We start from the raw sequence: 22,543 nt of genomic DNA on the forward strand, positions 1-22,543 counted from the left end.
ATTCTCTGTACCTTAACCTCCTCCTCCATCAAATGGGTATGATAAGAACAGCACTTACAGGGGTGCCTGGGTGGCTCAGCGGGTTAAGCCTCTGCCTTCAGCTCAGGTCATGATCTCAAGGTCCTGGGATCGAGCCCCACATCGGGCTCTCTGCTCAGCGGGGAACCTGCTTCCCCGTCTCTCTCTGCCTGCCTCTCTGCCTACTTGTGATCTCTCTTTCTGTCAAATAAATAAAATCTTTAAAAAAAAAAAAAAAAGAATAACAATTACATCCTGATTGTTGGGAGAACTCAATGGGAGAGTGGACGAAAAGCAGGAGGGACACCTGTTCTGCATGTCTTCTTTGTTAGTGGGGATGTTTGGAATGCCTCCTTCAGCCAGGGAGCCTGCCAGGGGATCTCGTCCTCCCGTGAATCCTGCACGTTTCTTAAATGCTCAGGGTCCGTGGTTCGGCGAGAGCGCTTGCGCTCTGTGCACCTGCTACTGCCCAGGCGTCTCCTTCAGGCGTGCGCGGTTCACAGGAGCTGGGGGCCGGGCGGGGCAGGGGGCGCGGGTCCAGGGGAGGCGGGCCCAGTGCTGGAAGCCCAGAGGCGGAGAAAAAGAAACCAGGCCTGGGACTGAAAGGCGGAAGTGTGTGCAAAAGTCCGGAGCTGCGGAAAAGAAATGAAACTGAAAGCGGGAGGGGAGTGGCATGTCCGCGAGCTTGGGAAGGAGGGACGCGTGGGCAGGCTGGGGCAACCGTGCCGCTCCACCCCCGGCCTCTGCGCGCAGAGCCCAGGAGGCCTGGGGTTTGCAGGCACCGGGGAGCGCGCAGAGCGAGAGAGGGAAGCCGGGGCGCACCAGGGTACCTGAGCCGGGCCATGGACGTGTACCACACCCCCGCCGCCGCGCTGGACAGCCTGGTGGCCCGCAACCTGCTGCCGTCCTCCGAGTTCCTGGCGGCTGCGCGGCGCGCCCTGGGCGACCTGGCAGCCTCACTGCGTGAGCGCGGGGGCCGCACGGCTGCCCAGCCTTGGAGGGTGCTGAAAATCGCCAAGGTAGGCGCCTTGGGGAAGGGTTGAGGGGTGTCACCTAGAAACAGGAGCAATCCTTGGCGCATTACCTTGGGCTTCGATTTAAACAACACACGCGCTATGCGCCAGCGCTGTTGGAAGTGCCCTGAAAATAGACAGCACATCACAGCCCCGCCGGGTAGGGACAATTAACCCCACCTGACACATGGGAAACCGAGGCACAGAGACGAAATCATGTTTCGGCGCTTGTAAAAAATCCAAAATTCATGGACTCACTCAGTGCTTCACCTGGTCCAGACAGACTCCAGTCCTCACACCACAACCGGATCCTAAGGGTGCAGAATCACAGGTATTCTATAACAGCTATAATAGCCATAATAGCCTAATTTACTGAGAAACTACCCAATAACAATAATCGTCTCGTTAAATGAGTCATCTCGCTTAATCTTCACATTCAGTGAGGTGGGGATTATTGTCCCTGTTTTAGGACTTGAGAAACTGGGACTGGATGTGGGTGAGCCACTGCCACGGGCCACTTTTTGTCACCTCAGGATGCCCACAGACTCAGGGAGGAGACGGGCGTCACCCACGAGACTCTCAGCACAAACTCAGGGGCACCAGGGTTGCATCAGGCGAAGCTGGCTGGAGTAGAGGGGACTTGGAGCTTGTCCGGGAAGGGAGATGACCCCAGAACAGCTGGTGGTTTCCTAGGGCTGAGGCTTGGCTTGGGAGGTAGGGAAGGGGAAGGAGAGACTTGAAGCCTGTGAGATGTGGAGGTAGATTTCTGCCTTGGAGGTGGACAGGAAGAAGTTCTTTGGAGCGAGAATTTAGGAACCTCTAAAGCTTTGGCATCCTTCACTTCCCTGGAAAATCTGGAAATAGCTCTCGTGGCTGAAAGTAGCTTATGGCCTTCTGATCTTTCCAGGCTTTGAAGGAGGCCGTGGTGAAGTAGGTAAGGGCTACGGGCTACCTTTCCAGTCTTGAGATGCTGCTCCCTGCGGAAGGGGCTCCTTGGAAGAATGGCTGATTCCAGGGCGGGGGTAAGATGTGCGACATGAGCGGGGGGACTTCTAGGTAGACCAGAAAGCAAGGAAGGCGTGGCTGGCCTCTGGAGTCCTGTCAGAAGACACCCCTCCCCCAGGGCCAACATGAAGGGGCTCCCCTGCTCCAGCTAGGACCACCAAAAACGTCTCTTGGCATTGCCAAATGTCCCCTGGGACATATGTCACCACCAGCCCCCCATTGGGGACCACCATGTTCAAGATGAAATGACACAGTGGCAGAAATTTCTTTTTAAATCGTGTAAGAGGGGCGCCTGGGTGGCTCAGTGGGTTAAGCCTCTACCTTCAGCTCGGGTCATGATCCCAGGATCCTGGGATCGAGCCCTGCATCGGGGTGTCTGCTCCGTGGGAAACCTGCTTCCTCCTCTCTCTCTGCCTGACTCTCTGCCTACTTGTGATCTCTGTCTGTCAAATAAATAAATAACATATTAAAAAAATAAATAAATCGCATAAGGAAGAAAAGAGGGGTCAAATTAATGTGGCAAAGGTCTTCTTTACAACCCTTTCTTCTTTTGTGAAGGTTTAAAAATGTTCATAATAAACAGTATTTTTTAGTGAGTTAATCTATGGGGGAGGGGTACAGGAAGAATGTAGGCTTGGAGCGGGACCTCGGACCTCCCAGAGTTGACCTCCTGAGTTCAAAGCACTCTGGGCGGGGAGTTGGTAAGCAACCTGCCCTGCACTTTCGTTTCCGTTTCCTCCTTGGTGAAGTGAGAGCAATGGTGATACGTTTCTCCCAGGCTTATTAGGGAGCCTCCACGACACGATTGTATGCAAAAGAACTCAGTCTGCCATATTTCTCTTTGCTCTGCCCTGTTACCCCTTGGTTGGCAGCCCCTGATGTGAGGAGCTGGCGACAAAGGAACTGGGATACCATTGGGGTAATGAGCGATCCCAGCTTGGTGGGGGAGGTGCCCCTGGAGGGCTTTTCTGGTCTTTTCTGGCTGTTACTCAACTCACTCCACCGAACCTCCCTGTCTTGTGTAACCACAAGGAAATCACATCAGGGGTATTGCTTGGAAGTGAAATTATGGCTTGGCAGACATTTGACAGGGGGGCGATTCTGATCGTGTGTGTTTCCTTCCGGAGTCTTCGGTGGACAGCTTTACAGGAAGAAACACCTGTCAGAAAAGTCCCGAAAATTCAGGGAGTCCTATCACAGCTCCAGACCACATCCCAGGCAAAGGTCACAAATGTGTTCTGTAAAACAGAATTTGTTTCACCGACGGTTTTCATTTTTTAAAAAACTTAAAAATTTTGAACTCACGACTACGGTTGACATCGGTTGCCAACATTTAGAAATGAAGGATTCGCAAATGAAGTTGGCTTTTCTCAAAAACCCAGGGCCGGCTGTGCTCGACGTGCCTTTCTGCGTGGCGTCAAATGCCAGGAGCCGTGTGCCCACGGTCTCCCCTTTCTTTGTAGGGAGGCTCCGAAGGCCGGGGCACAGCTCTGAGCGGTGGCTGTGATTCCGAACTTGTCCTCTTCCTCACCTGCTTCAAGAGCTTTGAGGATCAGCGTGTTCGCCGGGCAGAGATCCTCAGCGAGCTGCAGACCTTGCTACAATCCTGGTGGCAGAAACCCATCCACGGCCTGAGCTTCGAGTTTCCTCGGCAGGACAGGCCCGGGGTCCTACGGTTCCGCCTGGCATCCCTGGACCTTAAACACTGGATGGATGTCAACTTGGTGCCGGCCTTTGACGCTCTGGGTGAGGGGTGCCTGGCCCTTTCTAGGCTTGGGGGTGTGATCATTAGGAGTAAGACAGAGCTTCCAGTTTGGGCTCTGTTTCCCCAACCCCCCGCCTACCGCCCCCGACCTTCTGTGTGGCCTGGGAAACCGTCTCTGGGCTCTGGTGTCCTCACTGCCCATAATGAGTCTGGGCCAAAAAAGCCCATTTGCTCCTGGGTCATGGTGTCCAGATGCTTGGCCCTCGCTTAAGCAGTAACTTTCCTTCAGCCACTGCCTAGAACTGTGCTGCTCAGCTCTTCCACAAATACCCCAGAGAAGGCAAAGAGGCATGCGCCCATAGGGCGCATGTAGGGGGCAGTAGGGGGCTGGGGACAAGGCCAGAATTCTGCAAAGTCTTGTCTTTTATCTTAAAAGCATCAATGTGATCTTTGCGTTCCCCTTCCTAATATCCCCATGCCTGATGTAATATAATAATGAGCCCCTGTGCCCGCATCTGTAAAATGGGGTTAATAATAATGGGACCCTAGCTATCCATTTTCTGGAGTTTTGGAAAGACTGTGTGTGTTCATGTATGGGATGACAGTGCCGGGCACATGGTGGGGCTGTATGACGGCTTGCTTCTCTTCTTCTCCTCCCCCTCCCCCCTCCCTCTCTCCCTCCCCCCCTCCCCCTCCTTCCCATTTTCCACTATTATTATTATTAACCATGATGCCCCTGCAGATAGCCCTCTTGAGTTTCTCCAGTTATGAGGTCCTGGCACAGAGCCACACTCTCCCCCATCTGGACACCCACCCTCTTGGTACATAAAGATTAATCATAATAGCTACTCCTTATTAAATGGTTCCCTATTCCAAGCACCTTGGATATTTTTATCTCCCTCCAAACAAACTGCTGGGGCCCGTACTGTCTTAGCTTCCTTTTCACCAAGAGGGACGCTGAAGCACAGAGACAGACAGTAACTCCCCCAAAGTCACACAGCAAGTAGGCGGTGTCAGGAACCTGGGAAATTATGGAGTGTGCTTACTTTTCCCAGGCCGGGCCCACGGGAAGCTGTGGAGGGAAAGGCGCAGACTGTGAAGCTGGCCCGCTTTAGGTTCCCATCCTGTCTCCATCACTGGCCGGCTATGTAACTTTGGGAAGAGTCCTGAGTGACTCTGTGCCTTGGGGTCCTCACCTGTGAAATGAGGTGAAGACTACTTGCCCGATCGGGTTTTGGTGGGGCTCTGGGGGACTCACGTGAAACTTTCAGCCCGGTGCCTGTCTGGCGTGTCGGGCGCACCAGACATATTAGCCGTCGCTCGCTGCTAAAGCATCAGGACCTTTTGCCTTCTACTTTTCCAGCTTCATTTCCTTTCCCTAAGGCACTGATTAATTACAGGTATGTTCGTGCATTATTCTAGCACTGCCCGAGGAAACCTCAGGGAGGGAAGAACTGCGAGGTTCTAGGCACTCCCAACCCAGCCAGAAGCATCGCTCCTACTGCTGCCCTGCTTCAGCCAGGCCCTAGGTTTGGAAGGAAGGGACTCCTCCTTTTGGTCTCAGTCTCCTGAGAACTTCCAGGCTCTCTTCCTCATCCTCCAAACTCCCATGCTGTGGATCCCCTGCCCCCAAATCCCCCCCCCCCCCGCCCCGTGTCTCCATCCTGTGCCTCAGAACCTATCCTGACTCACAGCACCCCCCACCCTCAGGGCCACTCAATTCCAACGTCAAAGTCAAACCCGTGCCCCAGGTCTACTCGACCCTCCTCAACAGTGGCTGCCAGGGCGGCGAGCATGCGGCCTGCTTCTCAGAGCTGCGGAGGAACTTTGTGAACACTCGCCCGGCCAAGGTGAAGAACCTGATCCTGCTGGTGAAGCACTGGTACCGCCAGGTGAGGCTGCCACCTTGCACCAGGCACTCGTGACTGTTTGAATTTGTGATTTCATGCCAGCGAGAATATTTTCTTAGGCTTCACAGCCATTCATGTGTCTCTTTATGGGAACTTGCCTGTTCCTGTCATTTGTTTATTATTTTCTACCACATTAGCTGTCTTGTTGTTGTTGGTTTGTTGGAGCTCTTTATATATTCTGGGTGCAAATCCTTATTGCGTTGATATAATGCAAATCTGTTCTCCTAATCCCAGGCTGGTACTTTCACTTTGTTCATAGGTCTTTTGTCACAGAAAATGTTGGAATTTTAATGGAATCAGGTGCCCTCATCTTTTTCTTACGTGATTTGTACTTTGTGTCTCGTGTAAGAAGGCTTTGCCTATCCTGACTTTCTAAAATCATTCTCCCATGTTTTCTTTGGGAAGGTTTTAAGATTTTTCTTTTCCTGTGGTTTCAAGGCTTTGAAACTATCTGGAATATTTTATGTATGGTATGAAGTAACGTGGAGTTTGTACAGCCTCAGGAGTAACACCCTCCCTCCCAAATATTCATGTTTGTGGATAGACCCTTGTGTATGGAGGAAGGAGTGCCCAGCCTGTGCCTGGAGAGGAGGGGTCAGCCCCACAAAATCGTAGGGCACGTAGCTTGGTCCTTGTGCCAGACCACTCATCCTAAAGCAAGTCTGGTATGAGGAGGTGCTGGAGAGCCACCCTTGCTCAGCCACTGACTTGCCCTCTGACCCCGGGCAAATTCTGCAATGCTTTCATTTGGGGGAATCAGTAACAGCCTCACACTGCCTGCTAGCCTCTCTCTGACTGCTCCCAGTCCCAGGAGCTGGAGGTTGAAGCTCCAGGAGTGGGGGCGGCTGAGAAATAATCAGTTTGCTCCTAGAACCCAGCCTCTCGTCCCCGGCTTCAGCCTGCGGGCTCCGCGGTCCCGAGACTGAGCGATTCAGCCAAGTTCTGCAGAAAGCTCTCTCCTTCCCCTCCGCGTCACCCTCTCACAGGTGTGCCGGGAGGAGGCGAGGAGAGAGGTGCTGCCTCCAGCCTATGCCCTGGAGCTGCTGACCATCTTCGCCTGGGAGCAGGGCTGCGGGAAGAATGCCTTCAGCCTGGCCCAAGGCCTGCGGACGGTGCTGGGTCTGATCCAGCAGTATCAGCACCTGTGTATCTTCTGGACTCTGCACTATGGCTTTGAGGACACTGCGGTCAGCTGCTTCTTGAGGCAGCAGCTCGAGAGACCCAGGTACCTCCCCACACCCCCCTCCCCACTCTCCTGGGCTGGGGGGCCACGGGAGATCATTAGCAATGATAAAATAAGTCTCCTCGGAGTGCCTGGGTGGCTCAGTGGGGTAAAGCCTCTGCCTTCAGCTCAGGTCATGATCCCAGGGTACTGGGATCAAGCCCTGCATCGGGCTCTCTGCTCAGCAGGGAGCCTGCTTCCCTTCCTCTGTCTCTGCCTGTCTCTCTGCCTACTTGTGATCTCTGTCAAATAAATAAATAAAATGTTAAAAAAAAAAAAAAGTCTCCTCTCCTGCGGGCCTTTGTGGGGGCCGGAGCCAGGCGCCGACTGTGCGGGGTTCCTAGTCCCTCGGACCCGGCCCCAGAGGGAAATTGCAATCCCTTGGGGCAGTTTTGTTTTTAAAGATTTTATTTATTTGAGAGAGAGAGAGCACAGGGAGGAGTGCGGGGACAGAGAGAGAGGCAGATTTCCCTGCGGAGCGGGAAGCCCAATAGGTAGCTCGATCCCAGGACCCCAAGATTATGACCTGAGCTGAAGGCAGATGCTTCACTGACTGACCCACCCAGGCTCCCTGCTTGGGGCAGGTTTTTTATTTTTGTTTTTGTTTTAAAGATTTCATTTATTCCTTTGAGAGAGAGAGCACAAGCGGGGGAGAGGCAGAGAAAGGGTGAAGCAGACTTTCTGCTCAACGGGGAGCTCGATGTGGGGCTCCATCCCAGGACCTGGAGATCATGACCTGAGCCAAAGGCAGACGCCCAACCCTCTGAGCCACCCAGGCACCCCTTGGGGCAGTTTTTAAAAAAGACTTTTCTTGTGTGAACATACTGTGTACATGAACATTTTAGCGACGCACAGCATACCCATCCAAAGGGCCTGTTTTGTTGACTTAGTATAAAGCGAAGGTCCAGGGAAAAACACCACCAGGTCAAGGGAGAATATTTCGGACGCCCCAGGAGTTTCCCTTTCCTCTCTCCTGCTCAGTGACATCCCCGGGGTGACCCCATTCTGACTGTTACCCTCCCAGTCCTATTTTAAAATCTTACTGAAAGGGAATCAGGGGGCACGTGCTTTTGTGTCTGGCCTCTCTTCCTCAATGTTAAGTTTGTGAGGTTCTGCCGCATCTTTGTGTGTGTTGTTGATTGCCATGCATTGTTTCAGCCGGCTGAATCGTGTTCCATTGTGGGGATTTATCACACTCCGCTTCCCAGTGCGCTGATGGTGGACATCGGGTGGTTTCTGCTAGGAGAGGGCTGGTAGGAGCCGCCCTTGTACGTGTGCTTCTGTGCGCATGCCCAGTTGGAAGCATGTGGAGGAAAGAGATGGCTAACCTTAACCCTAACCGTAACCCTAACCCTTCTGTCTTACGATTCTAATGTGCATCTAGAGTTGAGGACTTGTATCTAAGTTGCCGCAATTTAATAACAGCCCATAACAGCCCATCATCCCCGTTCTGCACAAAAGGAAACGGGCTCAGAGGAGGGAAGTCATTGACCCCAGGTTCCACAGCTGGGAAGTAGAAGAGCGGGGATTGGCACCAGCTCGGCTTGACCTCAGAAGCCCCGATCTTGACCACTGTACTAACCAGAACCTTCCTGTCCCTCTGGCTTTGCAGGCCTGTGATCCTGGACCCAGCTGACCCCACGTGGGATGTGGGGAACGGTGCAGCCTGGCGCTGGGATATACTGGCCCAGGAGGCAGGGTCCTGCTACGAGCGCCCGTGCTTTCTGCAGGCGGCAGGGGGCGCCGTGCAGCCCTGGAAGGGGCCTGTGAGTGAGGGGCTCTGGGGATCCTTGTTAGGTGTAAAGCCACACCTACTTCAGGGGCGCAGTGTTTCCTGAGCATCATCCACTGGGCGCTGGGCCCTCGGGGTGGGGGACAGAGTGGGGAGTGGGGGCGTGGATATGCGAACAAGCCCAGCCTGCTTAGAGGAACACCTCTGTGTGCACGAGCTTATTGTCTGCTGGCCACACCGTGTCCCCCCTGAACAGGGGTTCTTTCTAGAACAGATCCCGTCTGTAAGCGCATCCTTTTCTAATATGTGCAAAGGCACCCTATGGGCTAGCAGTGGTTCTCCCGCTTCCCCACTCTGAGTCTCAGTCACCCTGACTGTCCATTGGGAGGGGGCTGGTGAGAGAAGGGATGGGGAAACTTCTATGCCTGTAAGACAACTCCTTCTACACACTTCCAGGGCCTTCCACGTGCTGGGGCCGCACCCCACCCCATCCAGCAAGACTCTGCCCAGAGGCCCCCTGAGAAGAACCACAGTCTCCACGCTGTGTGCCCCAGGACAGGGGGCAGGCGGCCCTCAGGCCCAGCTCCTGGCCCCTCGGGGGCAGCCAGCATCATCCCTTCCACGCGGGGGGCGGCTTCGGATCTGTCCCAGATTGCTGCCAAGGACCTGGACCGCTTCGTCCAGGACCACCTGAAACCAAACCCCCAGTTCCAGAAGCAGGTCAGCAAGGCCATCGATGTCATCTTGAGTCGCCTTCGTGAGAAGTGTGTCTACAAGGCCTCGAGAGTCAGTAAGGTGAGTCTGTGGGGGGAGACACTGATGGGACTGTCCTGGGGCTCCGCAGTGAGGAGGGGAAGGAACCGAGGGCCAGCAGGCAGGTGGACATCCATGGAAGGGGAGTTTGCCGCCCTCCGAGGTGTATATCTGAGTTCCAGCTTTTAAAAAAAAATTAACGATAGTTTTTTAAACTGCTATTACCATAATCAGACCGCTTCCCTCCTCTGCTCAAAATCCTCTGCAGTTTCACAGAGAGAAATGGCTTCACGGCCCGTAGGATCTGGTCCTGGGTCTTTCTCTGACCTTCATTTACACCACACTGGTGTCTCTTTCTGAAAGGCTCTTCCTCTGATCCTCCCCGCCTCTCCTGTAAGTCTGGGACCCAAGTCCCCTTCTCACAGAGGCCTGACTGCTCAATTTACAATTACAACCTCCCCTCCACCCCTGGTCCCCCTTCCTCACTGATTTGCCCCCATACAGCTCTTAGCATTTTCTGGGAGCTGTTGTCTGCTGACTGTCCTTCCCTCCTCCCCCCTCTGCTAGAATATAAATTATGGGAGAGCTGGGACCTTTTATATACTCCCATATCTTGGTACACTTGAGTGTTCCATAAATAAGTGTTGAATGGATGGATGGATGGATGGATTGGTGGGTTGATTGAAACAGGCCAACAGAGCACATCTGCAGGCCCCATCTGGCCCTGGAACCTCAATTTGCAACTGGTGATCCAAATGTGCAATCAGTATGTGCTGCAGATGTTTGGCTAAAATCTTTAATACTGCACCGCGCCCTCTGTTATCTGTTGCTGCACATTGGTCTGCTTTTGTGCAGGGTCCGGGGGTCAGAGGACAGGTGCAGACAGGTGTAGTCAGACTCTACCAGGCTTCCAGGAGTCAGAGGTCGCAGCCCTCGTGCAGCCTGCCTCTGTCGTGGTGTCCCCAGTCCTGGCCTCAGTGAGCCAGTCATGTCTGGGCCACAGATAGGGGCCAGCAGTTGGGGTCAGAGTCTGACCCCTGAGCTCAGGGAAACTCGCGGGTCTGAGATGGTCCTTCCTCTGCAGGGGGGCTCCTTTGGCCGGGGCACAGACCTGAGGGGTGGCTGCGATGCCGAACTTGTCATTTTCTTCAACTGCTTCAACGACTACAAGGACCAAAGCACCTGCCGCCCACAGATCCTTAGTGAGATGCGGGCACAGCTGGAATCTGGGTGGCAGGACCCAGTCCCTGGCCTGAGCCTCCAGTTTCCTGAGCAGACCGTGCCTGGGGCTTTGCAGTTCCACCTGGTGTCCACGGCCCTAGAAAGCTGGATGGATGTGACCATGCTGCCCGTCTTTGACGCCGTGGGTGAGGGTTGCCTCCAGCTTGTGCCTTGGAAACTAATTCCCTTACCCGCTATGCTACATAGCTTGTCTGGAGTCAAGATCCCCCACTTTGCAGAGTTATTGGGTGCATTAGTGAAAATTACTAAAAAGCACCCGGCATGTATTTGGTGCTTAAAAAAAGAGTCCCGATTGCTGTTCTGTTGTACATTGTGTATTGTTGATTGCAGTGCTATGTAATCAACGTTCAAATGTTAATAAAGGCTGGTGAGTGGCTGGGTTGGGACATGCAGATGTCTTCGTTAGAGCTCTGCCCTCAGAGTGTTTCAAATTTCCACAGGGCAGCTCTGCTCTGGCGCCAAACCCGCGCCCCAGGTCTACTCGACCCTCCTCAACAGCAGCTGCCAGGGCGGCGAGCACGCGGCCTGCTTCTCAGAGCTGCGGAGGAACTTTGTGAACACTCGGCCGGCCAAGCTGAAGAACCTGATCCTGCTGGTGAAGCACTGGTACCATCAGGTGAGGCTGCCAGACCCCCTTGCTCCACTCGGGACACCGCTGCTGTTATGGCAGCTGCTTCAGCCAATCAGATCCTCTCCTGGGCAGACTTCTCCCTTCCTTCGCTTCTTATTGGCCATCCCCAGTAGAAGAACCACCTCCTCCACTTCCTGCCCAGACCGGAAGCCCATCTCTAAGAGGAAGTCTTTTCTCCATCAGACCCCCAGTGCTTGTTTCTTGTGACTGGGTTCACCATCCCTCTCTAGCTGATCAGTTTCTCCTCGCTCTTCCCATTGCTATGCTCTCCCTTCCTCCCTCCCCCCAAGCCCTAGCTTATGCTGTTCCACCATCACTGTCCTCTGTGCAAGTTGTATTAAATAACCCCTGAGCATCTTCCAGAGCGGCCCCACCTAACACTTCTCTGAAAGCCCTCGGTCATGTGCTCATTCATCAAACACCTACTGAGCATCCACTGCTGCTTACATCACTATGGTGACAGATGTTGGCATCCCAAGCTGAAGATATTGCAGCCCCTATGCCTTTACACCCTTTGGGGAGAACCTCCGGGCAAAGACCAAGTCTGAGATTCTTAGTCTTAGGTCACTATGTGACCTTGGACAAGTCACTCCCCCACCTCCAGACCTCAATTTATCCACCTGTAAAATCAGAAGGGTTCCATTTTTAACGTGGCTTTGTTTGTTTTACCCCTCCCTCTCCAAGTCCCTGGGGCCATGCTTAGCACATAGTAAGATGCTCGTGTCCACTCATTCTTTGATTGGCTTTGGGTGACATAGGTGGCAGCTCAGAACAAAGGACAGCAGCCAGCCCTTGCCTCTCTGCCCCCAGTCTATGCCCTGGAGCTCCTGACCATCTTCGCCTGGGAGCAAGGCTGCGGGAAAGATTCTTTCAAAACGGCCGAAGGCCTAAAGACCGTCCTAGGACTTGTCCAGCAGCACCAGCAGCTCTGTGTCTACTGGACGGTCAACTATAGCTTTGAGGACCCGGCTATCAGAACACACCTTCTTGGCCAGCTTCAGAAAAAGAGGTGCAGACCCACTTCCCCACTGCCTTCCGTCCATCATCCTTCACCTCCGCCATTGTCGCCCTGGAGTCATTGTGTCCAGGAGGGGGTCCAGGGTGGGACCTGGGTGCCCCAGCCCCACTTGTCACTGTGCTTCCTTCCGAACTCTTTCCTGAGGAAGCATGGACATAAGGAGCCCCCAAAGCAGCCAAGGCCAGTTTCATTAACACTATAAAATACCATTTCTGATTAAGGGACCACCCAGCACCTTCCTGACCGAGGTGGCCAGGCAGGAACCCTACTACCGTGCTTAAGAGAGACTGGGCCAGCCCTAAGGTCCTGACACTCTTCTCCTCCCCGGCTCCCACACCCTCCCTCAGTCTCTCCCACCTCCCTGCTCCTTCACTGATTCCCAACTTCCCCACCTGCCTGCCCGCCCACTCTGCCCCCAGGCCCCTGGTCCTGGATCCTGCCGACCCCACCTGGAATGTGGGCCAGGGCAGCTGGGAGCTGTTGGCCCAGGAAGCAGCAGCTCTGGAGACACGGGTTTGCTTTAGGAGTGGAAAAGGGACATCTGTGCAGCCCTGGGATGTGATGGTAAGAGGGGAGTCCCTGGAGTGGCGGATGGTGTTGGGCACTCCCTTCCCAGATTGCCCTTTCCCAGCTGGGGCACACATCCCCAGCGGCTGGGAGAGGTCACTGATGATGCCTTGCCACTGAGACATAGGTGGTTTGGCCCCAGCCAATGCGTGAGTGACATGGGATACAAAAGGCCCACCCTTGTTTGAAGGTGAGGCCAGCTCTGTAATTCTTAGTCCAGTGTTCCCGGCGGATCAACAGAAGCTTTCTCCAGCTGGAGCCTTACTTAGCTCCTTCCCTGGCCCTCTTCTACTTCCCTCACCCCCCTTCTCCTGCAGAAACTACCCCCAGTTAATCCATGCACAGGAATCCCCATCACGGGCTCTGCTTCTAGGGAACCCCACTTAAGATGATAGCCAGCTCCCAAAGGGACGTGAGTTTATCGCATTTGCTGTTGTTCAGCAGAATCTCATAACCAGTGCCTAATACTCAATTCAACCCATGAGGCATGGATCTTGTTCTTACCCCCATTTAAAGTGGGGAGACCAGGTGACTGGGTGGCTCAGTGGGTGAAGCCTCTGCCTTTGGCTCAGGTTATGATCTCAGCGTCCTGAGATCGAGCCCCGCAATGGGAAATCTCTGCTCAGCAGGGAGCCTACTCCGCGCCCCCGCCTGCCTCTCTGCTTACTTGTGATCTCTGCCTGTCAAATAAATAAATAAAATCTTTAAAAATAAATAAATAAAGTGGGGACACCAAGGCTGTGTGTTGGTGGTGGATCCAGAACTTGAACTCAGGTCCTGCAGATGCTACCACAGAGACCTACCAACCAGCTGAGATAGTAAAAGGTTACGGGAGATAGTGCGAGTCTCATCCGCTTAGGATATCAAGAGTTAGGGCCAGGACAGTCACAGGGAATCCTGCCTCAAGCTGGCCCTACCCGGATTCTTTCCATAGCCTGCTCTCCTTTACCAAACCCCAGCTGGGGACCTTGACAAGTACATCAGTGAATTTCTCCAGCCGAACCGCCAGTTCTTGGCTCAGGTGAACAAGGCTGTCGATGCCATCTGCTCATTCCTGAGGGAAAACTGCTTCCGGAATTCTGCCATCAAAGTGCTCAAGGTGGTCAAGGTAAGTCCCCGGAGAGCTGTTGGCAAGGAGGGTCCTGCAGGCTGGTGATCTTTCCTAGACCAGGGCCTGGCCTGACCCAGTTCTATCGTCCTTACGACAATCAGCACAAGGCCAAGCCTAGAAGAGAAACCAGAATGTGGTTGGGGGTGGATGGCAGAGAAAGGACCCAGACATGTCCAGCACATCTCTTTTGATTGCTCGTGACAACTAACTCAAAAGGAGGAACAAAAAAATATATATTAGCTGATGCAAATGGAAAGCCCTGGAGTGGAGCTACTATCAGGTACAGTTCGATCTAGAAGCCCATGCAGGGTCATCAGGACTCAGCTTTTCATCCCAGCTCTTGGCTCTGCCATCTTCTGTTTTGGACAGGCCCTTTCCATATGATGGTCCTTGGGATCTCTAAACTTCCAGAAAAGGGAATTCTATTTTCTTAAAGTTCAAATAGAAGTCTTGGAATTGAGTCTCATTGGCCTGACTGGGATTTATACCCATCCCCAAACTAATCCATGGGGCCAGGGAGACATGCTCTGACTGGCCAAGCCTGGCTCATATGATGGAGTCCTCTCCACATGGACCTGAATGTGGGGGAGGAGTGATTCCCCAGAGAAAACCGGGATGGTGATCCCAGAAGACAGAAGGGATGCTCTGTGTTAAGAAGTCACGTTATCCACTATATCAGATACAACCTCAGCCCACAACTGAAGTTACAAGTGAGACCCAGGTCAGCTCCAGAAGATGGTCAGCATGGAGTCAGTCAATGAAAAGTCCTTGGTGATTTGCTTTGTGACCTCAGGCAAATACCTTCCCCTCTCTGATCCTTATCTTTCTCGTCCATAATACTTGAAGATGATAACCTGGTTCACTGGTTGTCCACCATGGCCTCACTTAGAGCCACTTAAAAAATTATACTGATACTCAGTCTCCCTCCCAGGCCAATGAAATCACAGTCTCCGGGGCATAGGAGCCAGACATCAGTCGTTTTTTTTAAAAAACAACAACAACAACAAAAACAAAAAACAAAAAACAAAAAACAAACCTCTCCTGATGCAGATAGGCTTGAGAGCCACAGGCCAAAAAGAAAAAAGAAAAAAAACACTCAAATATCTCCCAGCCCCCAAACTTGATGGGATGAGAAAGTTTACATTTGTTGAAAGGTTTAAACTTCTGCCTTACACTTTTCTTTTCCTCATAATCATACTGGATATTAACCCCATATGAAAGAGGTAAAACAGAGAGGTTAGGTGACTTGTCCGAGGTCACACAGCAAGTTTCTGACCCACAGGCTCTAGCAGGAGCCCTTCAGGGTCAGGCCACCTCTGTGTCCTCCCCAGGGTGGCTCTTTAGCCAAAGGCACGGCTCTGCGAGGCCGCTCGGATGCGGATCTAGTGGTATTCCTCAACTGCTTCAGCCAGTTCACCGAGCAGGGCACCAAGCGGACTGAGGTCATCTCAGAGATCCGAGCCCAGCTGGAGGCATGTCAGCAGGAGATGCAGTTCGAGGTGAAGTTCGAGATCCCCAAGTGGGAGAATCCCCGCGTGCTGAGCTTCTCCTTGAGGTCCCAGACGATGCTGGATCAGAGTGTGGACTTTGATGTGCTGCCAGCCTTTGACGCCTTAGGTGAGGTACCCAGGCATAGTCTTGAGAAGGGGAAAAACGGAGGCTGGGCTGCTGGGGACGGTATTCGGGGTGGTGCACTGCACAACCAGAGCACACCTGCTCACAGCATAGGCCTTATACATAGGCATGTTTATCATCACCCTCCTGCAGAGTATCTAGAGAAAAGGACACCTTTCTCGAATTCATGCAACAGTGTTAGGTGGCCTCATGGTGGCTCTGGGCTAGATTCTAGAGTCAGCAGTTGCACTGACATGGTGCTTGACCTTGAGTGAGGGACTTCCCTGCCTCGGGCACCAAGCTCTTCCTTCACCTGATGATGCAGGTATCGGGGTGACGCCCTGCATCCCGTCTTTACATACCTGTGCACCATCTCCTCCACCTGCCATGGCCCCGTAGGATCCATGAGTTCTCTAAATGTGCTGAGTATGTGCCCAGCATTCTCCAGGCACTGAGGATAAAGCCCTGAACAAAACAGACACAGATCTCTTAGTATCGGTTCAGTTCTGAGTTTGCCTCGGCAAGTTGGCAGGAGGACGTCCCCTGTATCTGAATGTATTTGGTTCCCGAGGTTGGGAAAGCAAGTGACAAGGAAGGGAAAAGCATTGAAAAGCATTTGAAAAGCATTCAAAGCTACACGGTTCTCTAGAAAGCAGGAGTCTGAATGTCAAGGAATGCCTTTAAGGGCAATGAAACCAGAGGATGACTGTCAGCTCGCCGCATGCAGTCCTACCAGAAGCTCTAAGATTGAGGCTCTCCCTTAGTTAGAGACGCATGAACAAGCATCCAAGAGCCTTTAGGGATGTGTTAGCTCCCAGCCAAGACTCTCCTCATGATAGCTAAACGGAAGGGTTGAAAGGGGACAGGAAGGAAAATAAGATCTTTTAATGCTGGGTCATGCCATGTCTGTGCTCCAGCTAAAATCACCCTGGGACTCCCCGCCGCCCCCCAGAGGGTCCCAGCCCAGCCATTAGGGAGATGCCCAAGTAGGAGGTCCTGGACGTCCTTGCTCAGTTGGCCCCAGCAGGACTCTGGGGAATGAGCGGATGGTGGCCTCCTCCCTTTCTCCAGGCCAGCTGGTCCCCGGCTACAGGCCCCCATCTCAAGTCTACGTCGACCTCATCCACAGCTACAACCACGCGGGCGAGTTCTCCACCTGCTTCACGGAGCTGCAGCGGAACTTTATCATCTCTCGGCCCACCAAGCTCAAGAGTCTGATCCGACTGGTGAAATACTGGTACCGGCAGGTGTGGCGCGAGGACCCCACCCCCCACCAACCTTCCCATCGAGGTCCTGGGTGGGGGCAGGGGCCAGACCCCTGGATTGGTGGAGCAGAAGGAGCGGTACTCCCCAGCCCGGGGGACCTTAGTTAGCTTATCTGGAAAATTGGGCTGGTGTCACTACTACGTCACAGGACTTGAAGGGATAATGCACAGCCAGGCGTCTGACACGTGGCGGTGCTCCAAGCTGGGCTTGTCAGCTCTGGAAGGGTCCCTCCTGCTCCTCTTCGTTGCCAGTGTGAACCAACACATCCTCTTTCCCCTTTTCCCCCAGTGCAACAAGATGCCCAAGGGGAGAGGCTCCCTGCCCCCCCAGCACGGGCTGGAGCTCCTGACGGTGTACGCCTGGGAGCAGGGCGGTCGGGACCCCCAGTTCAACATGGCGCAGGGCTTCCGCACTGTCCTAGAGCTGGTCAGCCAGTACCACCAACTCTGTGTCTACTGGACCGTCAACTACAACGACAAGGACAAGACTGTCAGAGACTTCCTGAACCGGCAGCTTCGGCAGCCCAGGTTCTGGTCCTCTCTCCCCATCACAGGGTCTCAGAGATGGGGTAGCTCATTCTCCCACATCCGGAGGGCACAGAGCAGGGAGAGTAAAATCCTCTTCCTAAGACTGAGCTCCTTTCTAACAGGGATCCCCTTAGCGGCTGGGAGACAGGCAGTCCGTTTCCTCGTCCCCCGTAAATAGGGTTGCCAGATGAAATACAAGGCTCCAAGTCAAGTACGAATTTCAGATAAACAAGGAATCACTTTTTAGGATAAATATATCCCATGCAGCATTGGGGATAGACTTATGTTTATCCAAAACTCAAATTTAACTGGGCACCCTCAGCTTGTATTTGTTAAATCTGCCAGCCCTACGTGGGAACCCACCAGGTCATGTAGGCATGCCTTATTCTTTGGGATTTTGCCTCCCTCTCAAATGGTGCAGAGAGAGCAGAGATGCTTTCACACCTCCAGCCCGTGGGTAACTTAGCATGGTGTGCTGAAAAAGACTCTGAGGTGGTGCCATCTGCCACAGATGTAGGAAGGGAGGGTGATAGGACCGGTGCCATGATCAGTTACAGATGCCAACTACCTGCTGCCAGGGTGTGGCCCAGATGAACACAGTGATCGATTAGTGATGTCTGCCTTGGATGCAGATGGGAGAAGTGGCCCGTGCAGAGTGCAGAGTGCTGGCTGAGGGAGGGGACTAGTCCAACCAATCTCTCAGGAGACACCCGGATGTGACCAGGAATAAGCCTGACCCTAATGGCAATTGCAGGCCCATCATCCTGGATCCGGCTGACCCGACAGGCAATCTCAGCCACAATGCCCGCTGGGACCTGCTGGCCGAGGAAGCCGCTGCCTGCATGTCTGCCCTGTGCTGCATGAGCAGGGACGGCACCCCCATCCGACCATGGCCAGTGAAGGTAAGAGAGCAGTGGAGCAGCAGGGGCAGGCTTCACTGGGGGCAGCGTGCTCAGGGCGGGCCAGGACTCCGGGCAGAAGGGCAGGCCTCACCGTGGCCCCACGTGCACCCCCTGCCCTGTACGATGGCTGTCCCTGTGGTCTCGGCTTCACCCGGAAGGTTAGGGCTAACCAGCTTCTTCTGCCACCTTCCCCCAGGCTGCTTTGTGAAGGCCAGAGTCCATGTTTGTACCAGATGGACGGAAGGACACCAGCCCTTGGCATGAGGAAACTCAGGGACACCTACCAGATGTGTGTGTGTGTGTGTGTGAGAGAGAGAGAGAGAGAGAGAGAGACTAATCCAGCCTCTCCGTCCAGCCTCCCCACTCCGTGCTCTCCTCCTACTCTGTGCAGCCTACCCACCTGATACCTGTGGGTCTGTGGGCTGGCAGCAGCCTGGGTTCCCAGCCTCCCTGCCATGCCTCTGCTCTCGGACAGCGATGGTTGCATACCACACAGCCCCCGCTAAGAGTGTCCTCCTCCTTCCTGACTTCTGTGCCTGTCCACACCATCTCATGTCTGCTGCTGAAACCCCTCCCTGTCCTGCCAGTGGCCTCTCCTTCTTCCCCAGTCCAACAGCTTCTCACAGAGAGGACAGTCTTCATGCCTTTTGTCGGCCACAGTCCCTTGCTAGTGGCTGCCTGGAACCCTGTGTCCTGGAGGATTCTGAAGAATGGATACATACCTGGGAAGAGTGACCTAATCAACTAGTGATGTCTGCCATGGACCCAGCAAAGTCACAGCGTGGTGCTGTGATTGATTAGCAATGTCTGGCCTGGATGCAGGAATAAGGTGCTCATGGGCCTGCAGTGTATGACTAAGCTCCTGAGTTGCTCTCTGAGCTCAGCCGCTGGCAGGAGAGCATGCTATGTGGGCTAGTTTTATCTGTCACACACGGAGTGGGGCACGTGTACCATGCAGCCCCTCTCAAGGGATGCTTGACTGCCTTTTCACCAGAGCCTGATTTTCTTGCCCCTTCCTGCTGCACTCATTCCCTGCGTGCGCATCCCGAGACCATGCCCTGTTTGCCGTCCTGGATTCTCCTTCCCCAGAGCCTGGACGTGAACCAGTGCACCAATGACAGTGCTCAGCCTGCTTCTCTGTGATCTCTGAGCAAAGGCACCGGGTCCGTGCAAGGGGCACTCCTGACCCCTGGGCCAGCAACAGTGTCCCTCTTTGTCACGGCTCAGCACGGAAAACAAGACAGCCCAAGAATCGTAAGCAGAAAGGGCTTCCATCTAAATCTCTGGGTGGTCTGGAGGAGCGGAGAGCGGGGACCGCGACCAGACTGTTGGTGTCAAGATTAGACCAACGTGGTTGAAACAGAGGTCAGGAGGCCACTGCGGCCGCTGACACTCACACCCACAAAGTGGGGGGCCAGACCCAGAACATGGACTCTAGTGGTCACAGGCATCGCTCAGGGCTTGCTGGCCTCCAGCATGGCAGGAAGATGCCTCCGGTCCACCTCCATCAGACCTGTCTAGATTACAGCCAGAACTCGGACAATGGGGCAGACTGGAGGGGGCTTGAGTCTCCCACCCACTGTAGCACAGGGAGGAGCAGATGCCCAGTGCCGACAGCCCGAGTCAGGGATGGCAGCCCCAGCAGATGCACTGTGAATGTCTGTTGGGTGGGTGAGCAGGTGAGCAGGTGGTGGTCCATCTCAGGGGGAGGAGCAGGAGGAGACAGAAGGGAAGGAGCCCCAACGCATCCCCTGCGTACCCCCCCCCCACGGGTCTCAGCGAGCCTGACTCCCCATGGCCTGTGCCTGGGTATGCTCTAACAAAGTAGAGCATCCCTCCTCTGCTCTCTGGGAGGGAGACTGTGCCCAAGAGCAGTTCCTCTGCTGCTCATGGTACTATAGGGAAGTCTCAGAGGCCAAGCCCACCAGCACCTCCTGTGCACCCCCATCTGGTTTGAGGGCACAAACCAGTCCCCAGAGCTCAAGACTGATGCTTGTGGGCCTCAAGACTGACACCTGCCCTGCCAAGCATGCATCAGCAGGTGAGGACCTGGCCTTGACCTTGCTCGTCCTGGGTGGAACCAGTGACGGGTCTCAATTGGGTAATTCCCATCTTCATGGCATGAACTCTAGCTCCCCCCCCCCAACAAAATGGCTCTTGAATGAGGGGAGTTGTGAGATGGTGGAAATTGAGGTAGCCCCAGTAGGCAGGAGGTAAGGAGAACCTGTCCGTCACCTGAGCTGGGCTAATCCCTGCGGGGATTTATTCTACTTTAGCTCCTTGGTCTTTGACAATGAGCACCCTGATATTGACATAGTGACCCCACCATGACTTTCGAGGGCTTAGCCATAACCTTAGATATCAGTACCAACTTGATTTCTACATTTAATGATCCTAGAGATACTCCCCAAAATGCCCACAAGCGCTTGTCTCTGGAACTGAAGGTCTCAAGGAAACATACACGTGCAAGGAAAGTTCAGATGATGCAGGAAAAAAGAGCTCTGAGGAGAGAGTAGCCCAGGCAGTATTAAAACTTACTGGGGGAGGGGACACCTGGGTGTCTCAGTCGGTTAAGCGTCTGCCTTCGGCTCAGGTCATGATCTTGGGGTCCTGGGATCGAGCCCCGCATCGGGCTGTCTGCTCACCCAGGAGTCTGCCTCTCCCCTTCTCCCTCTTCCTCTGCAGCTCCTCCTGCTCGTGTTCTCTGTTCTGTCTCTCTCAAATAAATAAATAAAATCTTGGGGAGGTTATGTGCTATGGTGAGTGCTATGAACTGTGTAAGACTGATGATTCACAGACCTGTACCCCTGAAGCAAATAATACATTATATATTAATTAAAAAAAAAAAAACACCTTGGGACGCCTGGGTGGCTCAGTGGGTTAAAGCCTCTGCCTTTGGCTCAGGTCATGATCCCAAGGTCCTGGGATCGAGCCGGGCTCTCTGCTCAGCAGGGAGCCTGCTTCCTCCTCTCTCTGACTGCCTCTCTGCCTACTTGTAATTTCTGTCAAATAAATAAAAATAAAAATCTAAAAAAAAAAAACAAAACAAAAAACAACACCTTACTAGGAAGACTTAGGGGATAAAAAACAACGAAAAGCTAAATTTGATCAATCAGCCATTGTGAGCCCTGCAGAGCCAGGGGGCCTCCCCTGTAGCTCACAGAGGCTCCATCTCCTGAGGCTGGAGAGTGGGGGAGAATGAGGACCCGGTCCAGAAGGGCAGCACGTGCACAAAGCAAGACTCCAAAGAAAGTGTCAGGTTTATTTATTTTTTAATGTTTTAATTTAATTCTTAATTTTTAAAAAAATCATCCTTGACATGTAATTCACACACCGTGAATCTTGATTTATAAAGGGAACAGCACAGCGGTTTGGGGATAGTCCCAAAGTTCGCATTTAGGATACTCACCAGGTGAGCCATGTCACAAGGGGCATCCTATATCCTGATTCTAGAACATTCTCACCAGCCCCAAGGGAAACCTGAAATCCATCAGAACTCACTGGGCATTCCCGTGGCCCCTCCCCACCCAATCCCTGGCCACCCACTCATCTGCTTCCTGACTCTATCATCGACACTTCCTACAAATGAAATGACACGGTATTTGTCCTTTTGTGTCCGGCTTCTTTCACTTAGCAGCACATGCTCAAGGTCCGTCCGCCTGGTGTGGGAGCTTCTACGTCCCTGGTCCCCCCTTATTGCTACTGGACGATATTCCACTGGGTGGAGAGACCACGCCCGGTTTACCCAGTCGTCCCTGGTGGGCATTTGGACTGTTTCCACGTTTTGGCCTTTATGAATGATGACATGGGATTTTACGCAAACATGTATTTTTCTCTTGGGTGTATCTAGCCAGGAGTGGAATCGCTGGCTTGTAGGATAACTCCAGGCTTAACGGTGACGACCCACCCTAATGAGTCCCCTGGCTCTGTGCCACTCACCCCGCCTCCAGCAGTGAGGGGGGCTTCTCCGTATCTTCCCCCAACACCTGCTATTGGCTGTCGTTTTGATGATAGCGCCCCCTAGCGGGTAATCGGGTCTGCTAACTAAGGTCAGGATCCTGCTTGGGAAAGAATGGGAATCTTGACACGCAGCCCGGAGACATAAGGGCTGGAGACCCTGAACATCTGGACTCCCCAGATTCCTCTGAACCCTCAGAGCTTCTCCCCTCCCGTTAAAAGCTAGCACCTCCCGCCTTACAAGAAGACCCTGCAGATGCCCCTCTTCTATAAATCATCCCCCTGCCCTGTGAACTGCACCTATGTCCCCTCCTGCCCAGTGGTCCTAGAACTGGGGTGAAGTCCCAGAA

At 53.7% G+C, this 22,543-nt stretch overlaps 1 protein-coding gene across 1 annotated transcript in view; it reads left to right on the forward strand.

Annotated features, from left to right (window-relative positions):
• Positions 1–565: 565 nt before the first annotated feature.
• The window catches only part of LOC132023746 (2'-5'-oligoadenylate synthase 3-like), a 44,783-nt gene continuing 22,805 nt past the window's right edge, over positions 566–22,543 (forward strand). Inside the window, 15 exon segments of the mRNA XM_059409896.1 lie at positions 566–1,037; positions 3,500–3,782; positions 5,452–5,633; positions 6,638–6,876; positions 8,486–8,639; positions 9,062–9,400; positions 10,443–10,725; positions 11,041–11,216; positions 11,990–12,240; positions 12,669–12,813; positions 13,751–13,924; positions 15,259–15,544; positions 16,613–16,788; positions 17,096–17,334; positions 18,089–18,236. Coding sequence (XP_059265879.1) covers positions 861–1,037; positions 3,500–3,782; positions 5,452–5,633; positions 6,638–6,876; positions 8,486–8,639; positions 9,062–9,400; positions 10,443–10,725; positions 11,041–11,216; positions 11,990–12,240; positions 12,669–12,813; positions 13,751–13,924; positions 15,259–15,544; positions 16,613–16,788; positions 17,096–17,334; positions 18,089–18,236 — 3,252 coding nt within the window. The 5' untranslated portion in view covers positions 566–860.

Source organism: Mustela nigripes, chromosome 8, assembly GCF_022355385.1.
Source record: "Mustela nigripes isolate SB6536 chromosome 8, MUSNIG.SB6536, whole genome shotgun sequence".
NCBI classification, from domain to species: domain Eukaryota; kingdom Metazoa; phylum Chordata; class Mammalia; order Carnivora; family Mustelidae; genus Mustela; species Mustela nigripes.